A 10,316-nucleotide genomic window follows, 5' to 3' on the forward strand; every position below is an offset into this window, starting at 1 on the left:
GCATTTGAATGCCTCTTAGGGTATGTTCAGTCAGTCCAAGAACAGAATGTGACAGAGGTTAATTCACAACCAGGTAGGTTCATGCTTTCTCCTGCCTGGCAGTGGGAAGCAGGAAGAGAGATACATGTATGCTGGAGGAGCCTGGAGGTAGAAGGGAAAAACAATGTTTTGCATCCTGTTAGACTTCCACCAGACTTCTTTCAAAACCACAATAAAAAATTATAATTCCTCAGGGAGTACAACTTGAACATTGACTTAGAAGTGAAAAAGGGCAGCCAGGTGGCTCAGTGATAGCACTGGTTTAGAGAGCAGAGAGAGGAATTTGTATTAGTAATTTTTGAACTAATTATAAAATAGACGTCGTCAACTGTAAGTTTTTATTTATTTCTTTTTAGACTGATTAGAGATGGAAGCATTGACCTCGTGATTAACCTCCCGAACAACAACACCAAATTTGTCCACGATAATTATGTGATTCGGAGGACAGCTGTGGACAGCGGTATTGCGCTCCTCACGAATTTCCAGGTATGCTCTCTCCTTTAACTATAAGGCATGTGTAGGTTTTATTTCTGGGTCTGCCTTCATGTGTGTTAATCATTCTCTGCCTCTCTCTCTCTCTCTCTCTCTCTCTTCCTCTCTCTTTCCTGGAGCACTGAGAAAAGAGAGTATTTCTTTCTTTTTTTATTTATCTATTTATTTATTATGTGTACAGTATTTATTCTGTCTGCTTGTGTGCCTGCAGGCCAGAAGAGGGCACAAGACCTCATTACAGATGTGAGCCACCATGTGGTTGCTGGGAATTGAACTCAGGACCTTTGGAAGAGCAGGCAATGCTCTTAACCACTGAGCCATCTCTCCAGCCCAAGAGAACATTTCTTAATAGAATCTAAAACAATGGTGTTAGTATGGTAGATGGTGGCTTCACTTGAAGGTAGAGATTAAACAATTGATGTAATCAAAAGCCATGAGTAGAACTGATTCTTTTGTGACCCATCCAATCACCCTGTGAGTATAAAGATCTGGGATGGAATAGAATGAAGGTGGGGAGGGCTCTCTCCTCGTCTCCAAGTGAAAGCCGCAGCACGTAACAGTAGCTTACTGATCAAAGGAGCAGAAATAATACACATGCTGGACCACATCACAGAAAGAGTCTGTATGAAACACATTCAGTTTCATTTGTATGTGAGCCACCAGAGTCCTCACAGAAGGAGTCACGCCTCTGACATTCACTAATGACCTGCGTGTCCTGTTTTTGCCCTCTAAGTTAGTTTTAATCCTTACTGGGGGTGGGTGAGTCTGAGACACAGGGAAGTCTCTGAAGAAACAACATCACATCTTTCTCTCCACACCCGTTTGAAAATCCAGAGCATATCCTTGTGTTTCTACTCCCAATTCATCCTGCATTCTCTTTCATCTCTTGTAGGTTGCTAACATTTTTGACGTTTTCTTTCAGGTGACCAAACTTTTTGCGGAAGCTGTGCAGAAATCCCGCACTGTGGACTCCAAGAGTCTGTTCCACTACAGGCAGTACAGCGCTGGCAAAGCAGCATAGAGCACCAAGTGTCCAGTGAACTCAGCCTTGAGTCAGCAGGAGCCACACCACCCCGAAAGGACCATTCTCAGCCTATCTCCGGAAAGGGACATTGCTGCCAAATTTTATTTTGGGTTCCTCTGTTCTGAATAGTCTGTATCTTTATCTATGAAATTGATGTCAGTCACTGTTTCAAAACCACCAAGTGCTCCCCAAGTCACTTGTTCTTCACAAGGAATTCAACCACTCACACCTTATTTTTTGTGGACCTACTTTTAACGTTTAATGGTGCTGATTTAATAGTGATCAAAGTAGAAAAAGCTGTTCTCCCATCTCCTGAACTCTGTACTCTAAACATACTCTTGGTTTTAAAGTAGCGTCTACTACACCCAGAGGCCACTAACAGGGCAGATTACATGAAAATTTGTTAAAATGAAAAAATGATTTTAATTTATGAATGGCATCATGTTTGTATAGTTTTTCTTTTTTAAACTATCTCATTTATTTAAGCAATCTAGAAATATCATTTCTTCTTCCCATGACATATAACATGAGATTGGATTTTTTTGGAAGATGTCAGGAGTTTGGCAGAGAATACAGAGATGCTTATATTCTTGATAGTCTTGCTGGTTTTTAATAGATGCAAAGTGAAATGTCCAGAGTTATGGCCTTTACTCTCTGGTCAAGTTTTGGAACACTTTAAAAGTCTCTGTTCATTTTTTATGATAGCTTCTGGTAATTGTCTGAGTCTCACCCTGCCTTCTGTATTTCACACATATTAAACATAGGACCCCCATTCCTTTCCATACAAGAACTTTTTTCTTTCAGGGCATCCTTTGTTGCCTTTAAGTGTTTTGGTTATTACAGTGCTTTAATGGTGAACTTTTAAATAAAATACTATTAACTTAAAATGCCAATGATTTCTTTTTACTTAACAAAATAAGAAAAAATAAGATTAAGCAAAATGACCACACTGAAGCTGGACAGAGCAAACCAATGGGAGGAAAAAGCATCCTGGATGAAGGCACAAGAATCAGAGACCCATTCATTCAGACATTTAGGAGTCCAACGAAAATACTAAACTGAAAACCGTAATATATGCAGAGGACATGGTTCAGACCCATGTAGACCCCGTGCTTGCTGCTTTAGTCTCTGGGGGTTTATATGAGCTTTGCTCAGTTGGTTTAGAAGGCCTTGTCCTCTTGTTGTCCCCCACCCCAGCTCTTACACTCTTTCCACCTTTTCTTCACATGAGGTTCCCTGAGGGGAGGGATATGATGGAGATATCCTATTTAGAGTTGTGCATTCCAAGGTCTCTCTCTCGCTCCACCTCTTTCTCTCTCTGTGTGAGTGAAATGTCTGACTGTATGTCTCTGTATTCATTTCCGTTTGTTTCAGGAGGAAGCTTCTGTAATGATAACTGAGCAAGCAACTAATCTATGAATTTAGCAGAATATAATTAGAATCACTATATTGTTATTATTTTTTTTAGACCAGAAGTATCTGACTTCACTCTAGGTCTCTGAACTATTCAGTTTCTGGTTCTTGGGTCATCCAAGCAGTATTAAATATGGGTTCCATCTCATGGAGTAGGCCCAAGTCAAATCAGATGTTGGTTGGTTACTCCAACAAGCTTCATGCCACCATTTCTCTAGCATATTTTCCAGGAAGGACTGGGGTTGGTGGTGTTTTTTCTTCTTTTCTTTCTTTCTTTTCTTCTTTCTTTCCCTTCCTTCCTTTCTTCCTTCCTTCCTTCCTTCCTTCCTTCCTTCCTTCCTTCCTTCCTTCCTTCCTTCCTTTCTTTTTTTTTCGTAGCCTACGGAGTACCTTCCCTTAGCAAAGACACTAGAACAAAGGGATAAAGATCCTATTCAGGTGCCAGCTCGACCTCTCCATGTTCAATAAGTTGTGTGGGTATTGTCTTCATCAATGTACACTTCCCTTCAGTTTGTGGAGAGTAAAACATTGTCTTGGCAACAGTCTGGGCTGTTTGGAGATTACCATGGTATCCATTTGGCCGAAAACTCATTTGAATGTAACTAACTCCAAGTACTAGAAACTTCATTTTGAGACATGAGCTGGTCACTGGGACTCTATCTCCACCTTTATTTGGAGACTTTATTAGGATTCCCTTTGTGTGTGTGTGTGTGTGTGTGTGTGTGTGTGTGTGTGTACATATATGTTTTTGAGACAGTGTCTTTATGCAAGTGTGTGTGCCTGTGGGTGCTCATGATTCTGTAGGTGCAATACATATTTGTTACTTATTGCACGTGGAGGTCATAGACCAACCTTGGACTCTCATCATAAGGTACCTTCCACCTTAGTTTTTGAGACATAGTCTTGCATTGGTCTGAGACTTGTCAATCATGCCAAGCAGGCCACCCAGAGAACATCAGGGATCTGCTGGCTTCTATCTTGTCAACTGTGATATGTGCTACCATGTTGGACTTTTTCAGGTTTCAGTGGTGATCTTTCTTTTTCTTTTTAAAATTTTTTAAAGGTTGGTGTGCTGTGTACATTGTTTTTGTTGTTGTTGTTTTAAAGTTTTGCTTTGTCTTTTTTTTTTTGACAAGATTTCTCTGTAATTTTGGAGCCTGTCCTGCCTGGAACTAGCTCTTTTAGACCAGGCTGGCCTTGAACTCACAGAGATTTGCCTGCCTCTGCCTTCCAAGTGCTAGAATTAAAGGCATGTGCCATCACAGCCTGGCTTCCTTCATATATTTTAGGAAATTTCCACTGCATTAAGTATCCACACCACTCCTCCAATAACCCTTATTTCTCGTTGTCTTTTTTTTCACATTTCCTCCATCTCCCCAAGTCACCCTCCTACTCCATACCCCCTCACCAGTTCACCCATAAAATCTATTCTATTTCTCTACTCCAGGGAGATCCTATTGCCTTCCTCTATACATAACCTTTCCGGGCTGATGTATTGTGACTTGGTTATAATTTAATTAAAGGCCAATAGCTGCATATAAGGGAATACGTACTATATTTTCCTTTATGCGTCTATATAACCTCAATCGGGATAAATTTTTTCCTAGCTCTATTTATTTACCTGCAGATTTCATGATGACAGTTTTTTTTAAACAGTTGGGTAATGCTCCATTGCATAAATGTACCACGATTTCTTTATCCATTCTTCTGTTGAGGGACATCTAGGTTGTTTCAAATTTCTGACTATTGTGACTAGAATAGACATGAACATGGTTGAGGATGTGTCCTTTTCACAGAATGAAACATCCTTTGGGTATATGCCTCTGAGTGGTATAGCTGGATCTTGAGGTAGCTCTATTTGTCTTTCTGAAGAACCAACACATGAACTTCCATAATGACTGTACAAGTTTGCATTCCGAGCAACAATGGAGAAGTGTTTCCCTTATTCCACATCTTTACCAGCATGAGCAGTCACTTGTATTATGGCTCTTAGTCATTCTGAGAGATATAGGTTGGAATCTCAAAGTTGTTTTAATTTGCACGTCCCTGATGTTTAAGGATGCTTAGCATCTCTTTAAGTGTCTCTCAGTCATTTTGGCTCCTCTATTGAAAATTCTCTGTTTGGACAAGTACCCAGTTTTCAAATTGGATTATATGGTTTTTTTGAATCTAGTTTCTTGAATGATTTATATATTTTGGATATTAGTCTTCTATTAGAAGTGGATAAGTTGTTTAAACAGACTTATAAATACTAGTGAAATAGAAGCAGTCATTGAAAAAAGAAGTCCTGGGCCAATGATTTTAGCTCAGAATTCTACCAGACACTCAAAGAAAACTTAATGCCAGCATTCCTCAAATTACTTCACAATATAGAAACAGAAGAAGCACTGCCCAACTCATTTTATGAGGCCACAGTTACCTTGGTGTTTATACAACATAAAGACTCAACAAAGGAAGAGAATTATAGATGAATTTCTCTTATGAACATAGATCAAAAACACTCAGTAAAATACTTGCAAACTGATTTCAAAACACATGAAATAGATATTCCATCATGATCAAGGAGGCTTCATACCAAAGATGCAGGGATGGTTCAACATACAAAGATCAGTAAATGTATCAGTAAAAGTAATCTATCATAAAAACAAACTGAGAAAAATGACATGATCATCTCATTAGATAAAGAAAAGGCCTTTGACAAAATCCAACATCTGTAGTGTGATGTTTTACTCCTCTTTTGACTTTCTTAGAGGCCCACCACCTAGCTCCCAAATAAACCACACATTGATGTTTATTCTTAGTTAGGAATGCTTGGCCTTAGCTTGGCTTGTTTCCCACCTGCTTTTCTTAAGTTAACCCCTCTATCATTAGCCTTGGTGTAGTAGAACACTGCCCATTCATTTCCTGACCACCCAGACCCCAATAATAACACAGAAACTATGTTAATTACAACACTATTTGGCTAAAAGTTTATGCGTATTCCTACCTAGTTCTTATATCTTAAATTAACCCATTTTTATTAATCTATGTATTACCATGAGACTGTGGCTTACCAGTAGGTTCTGGCATCTCTCTCCTTCAGCAGCTCCATGACATCTCTGCCTACTCTCTCTCTATATCTCTGTTTAGATTTCCCACCTGGATTTATGCTGCTAAACCATTAGCAGAAACATCTTTATTCTTTATCCAATAAAAGCAATACATATACAGAAGTACATCCCACATCACCTTGGGTTTTTTTTTTTAATCTTTTTAGATTCCTGTATACCTTTTCTTTCTTTCTTACTCCATGTCTGGATGTCTGACCAATAGATATGGATCCATTTTACTTTGACCAAAGGTCAGAGAACTCAGGCCTATTCTTGTTCTTTCAAGGTTATGACAAGATTTGACCCAGGGTGTGACTGCCTACAGGATGCTTGGTCACAGCATGTCTTGACTAAACAATAGAATATTTAACTTAGGATATAATTACTTGATGTTTTGGATATTACAGAGGTAATTACTTTGTTTCTTGTTTATATTATGGTAAAGAAGTCTTTTGCCTTCCCCCCTTTAGATTGGGGCATATAAAACATATGACAAATAAACATGGGTGAATTCAGTATTCACTGGGTTGCCCTCCTGACTCTATTCTGTGTCTCTGTCTTTTCTTTTTTTTTTTTTTTTGTATCTCTGATCTTTCTACCTAACAGTTCTAATCCACATGTCCCTACCATGAAATGTATAAACTTGTCCAGGCTGGACCCTAACAGATGTTGTCCTAATGTGAGACCCTGGCAGCTGGGTAGCTGGCCCTAAAGTCCTCCTTCCTCCTTTCTCATCCCAGAACTTTTTTCTCTGAGATTTCTCCTCATATTTATCTTCACTGCCTACCAGCCCTACCTATTTCTCTCTTTCCTCACTATTGGCCATTCAGCTCTTTATTAGACCATTAGGTATTTTAGACAGGCACAGTAACACAGCTTCACAGAGTTAAACAAATGCAGCAATAAACAAAAATAACACACCTTAAAATAATATTTCCCAACAAAGAACCTTCATGATAAAATGATTAGGGATACAAGGAATATACCTAAACATAATAAAGGCAGTTTAAAAAAAAGCAGTTGAATTTTTACATTCATTTATTAACATTGACATCAAAAATCCATCTTTCTGTGATAAAAGGTATTTGTGACCAAGATACCATTGCTTATTTTTTCTTACATAACTTCATATGGGTTACAAACATATTAATGCTAGAATAATCTGAAGTTACAACTGTCACCCTTTTCTACTGTTTCTTGCTCTAAGTATCTATATAAGATTCATAGTTTGTTTATGTGATTACATGTACTTTTGGTTTGAAACCTTTCAAATGTAACACTGTAATCGATACTGATTATTGTCACAAATATGTAATGATGTCCTGCAGTGTCTAATAGAGCTTTATAGAGTTCCTACTGTTTCTAAAATAGTTCTAATTAATTAATTTTATTAACCCATTAACCTTCACACTGTCCCTGTGACTAATACCTGTAAACACTAGATATACAGAAGGCAAGTGGCAAGCTTGTCACCTAAGTAATCATATCATAATAAGAAATATATATGTTTAATATATATGTTTAATATATATATTATACATATAATATATATGGATTCTTACAGTGAAACAAATATTTGCCTGCAGTGGTCAGGAATGGACATTTTGTGGATGTGACTTCAGGTAACGCCTTGAACAATAGGGTTCTCCATTTCACACTAACTTGAAGTCATTTGTAAAATACAGTAAAATGAAAAAATAATAACAATCAAACAAATTATGAATAAGTTCTGTTTTAGGGGTGGACCCTACACACTTTCTCCATGGTGCTGAAAATGAAATTACATTTATTTTTTGTTGTTGCCTTTCTGTTTTCCAATGTCTTAATTTTTAATAAGACTTCAATGCAAATATGTATTGTATATACAATTTTTATCTGGAAGAGAGAAGTGCAAGGAAGTGGAGCTCTTATGCTCAGATTTAGTAAAGGCTTTGTCCTCTTCTTCAGATTGATTCTTTCATATAAACAAGTGAACACATTTTTAAGTCTCTCAGTTTGCCATATACCACAAGTGCAATCCACACCGTGACAGCATTCATAGTGTTGAGCAGTAAACTGAAATGCTATTTCCATATTAAGAATGTAATAACTTCCAAAGAGGATGGACTTTACCATGTGGGAGGAAGGGAGTACAGCCAGCTTGAAAGCAGAAGAGGGATAAAGAGGGTCCATTTATAGATCTGGAATTTTAAAGCTTTGGACGGGGAAGAAGAATATTTTTAAAATACGTCTCTGAAACTTTCTTGTTCGGCAGCATTCCTGACGGAAACTTTTAAAAACCGCTCCAAGACTCATTTGTCTCAACAGCTGCAGGTACTTGAACCTCGGCTTCTACAGTGTCCACGGCCTCTCTAACAATGAAAGTGGAAATTATCAGAGAAACAAACCATGTCTGAATGCAGTGAAGTGCTCTGTAATTACACAGCAGCGTTACCATTTGGCTGCTGGCTCGGCCCCCTGCAGGCACACGTGCCGCGCACGCTCTCACACGCCCAATCAAGTCCACGGAGACCTTTCATTACACAGAGACACCCTTAGCTTGAAAAAGGACTAGCTCAACTTTAGTCCTCTCTTCTTTCTATTACTGTTGCTTTCCCCTTTGTTCTTATATATAACATTTCTATTTTTCCAAATGGCAGTCACTGCGCTGTTCTACTCGAAGTGTGGCGGTTGGGGAGTGTGAAGTTAATATAGCAGGAGGGAGAATGCCTGTGCCCTTCTAAGTGGCTCCCTGGGTTCCATGAAAAAATTGGCAATAATTGTCTCTCCATCTTCTCTTGTGCATAATGGAGAGTGCAAAGGCTCCAGAAAGAACTTAAGTACCTACAGCTGTTGAGATCAAGACAGCCATACGAAAAAACCCCAGCAAGTCAAAATTAGCACCATTTATGCTTGCTTTTCATTGCTTAAAGACCACATTTAAGACTTTACAACTTTTGTTTTGTTAAGAATTTACATCCACATCGAAAACGATCCATCTTTCACCAAAATAAAACAAACAAATTAAAATTTTTTTTGGCAATAGTAAAGGTCCATTTTTCTAGAATTTTCCAGCTGATAGTTATTTCTTTTTAAGGTTTTCCTAGCAGAAACACACAAACCACTAGGAGGAGATTTTACTCATCAAAGGATGTACAGATTCATCTTACAGAGCAGTCATAGATGCTTATGTCTCCTAAAGACCCTTTCCCAAAGCTTACTGCCGTGTGGCAGCTGTAATTAAGATAGGATATCCTCAGCTTGGAGGATGGGGAGAAAATCCAAGTTTAAATTGTATTATTGAAAGAGAGGAATAGCTTGAAATTTTTATTTGGTTTTGTTATTAAAGAATATATTTCAATATCTAGTGCACAGTATATTTTCCTTTTTGACATTTAAAGACATACAGAAGTCTATTTTAATTTTCTTAAAGGTGTGTGTGTGTGTGTGTGTGTGTGTGTGTGCACTACCTGAGTGCAGTTTCCCACAGAGGCTAGAAAGAGAGTTTTGGAGCATATGGGGTTGAAGTTACAGGTGGTTGTGAGCCAGTCCATGTAGGTGATGGGTGATGACCGTGGGTCTTATGGAAGAGCAACAAGGATTCTTCACCACTGAGCGATCTTTCTAGTTTCCACAGCCCCAGAAATCCCACTTACAATCTTTTCCCCCATTCTTTCTATATAATACCTAGAAATCCGAAGGACACCTGGATTTTATTGCCTTAAATTTAACAGGAAAATCCTAGTTAAGCATTTTCCTTACATTTTTGTAAATTTCTTTATAGACTATTGCAAAAGAAAAAAATATATGAAACAATTTCAACTGTAAGATTTACTTAATGTTTCTTCCAGAGAACTTGCTATTAATCCTTTCAAAGCTGTTCTCTAATTATGGATATATAGTGCCATATTGTCACTTGATTCTCCTGCTTGGTACACTTTCTTTTGCATTCCCAAATGAAACTATCTAAGGAAACAATCTACAGGAAAAAGACATTTCTTTGGGCACAACATGACTGAGTAGGAGTTAATAGAGAGTCTTTTAACACCACGAGGTTTAAGTGTTTCATTTAAAGTAAACTCAAATTTTATTCACTGGATCAGAATAAAATAAAAAGTTTGAACTTGACTCTCATAGCATTGGGGAAGCCTTCAGAGCAAGCAATCGTGTTGTGCTCAGTCTTTTATTGCCTGCCTCAGGGCCTGTGCAAAATACTGTTGGTTTCAGAGGTCCCTCATTAATCCGAATGCCTGGATCTGCTGAAATCTGGATCTGTAGGG

The 10,316-nt window shown here is 38.2% G+C and overlaps 1 protein-coding gene across 1 annotated transcript in view; it reads left to right on the forward strand.

Annotated features, from left to right (window-relative positions):
- Cps1 (carbamoyl-phosphate synthase 1) overlaps positions 1 to 2,442 on the forward strand; it is a 107,750-nt gene extending 105,308 nt beyond the window's left edge. The window contains exons 37-38 of the mRNA XM_048458818.3: positions 396 to 525; positions 1,454 to 2,442. Coding sequence (XP_048314775.1) covers positions 396 to 525; positions 1,454 to 1,552 — 229 coding nt within the window. The 3' untranslated portion in view covers positions 1,553 to 2,442. The remainder of the gene's footprint in view (positions 1 to 395; positions 526 to 1,453) is intronic.
- The last annotated feature ends 7,874 nt before the right edge of the window (positions 2,443 to 10,316 follow it).

Source organism: Myodes glareolus, chromosome 1 (assembly GCF_982192425.1).
Source record: "Myodes glareolus chromosome 1, mMyoGla1.1, whole genome shotgun sequence".
NCBI classification, from domain to species: domain Eukaryota; kingdom Metazoa; phylum Chordata; class Mammalia; order Rodentia; family Cricetidae; genus Myodes; species Myodes glareolus.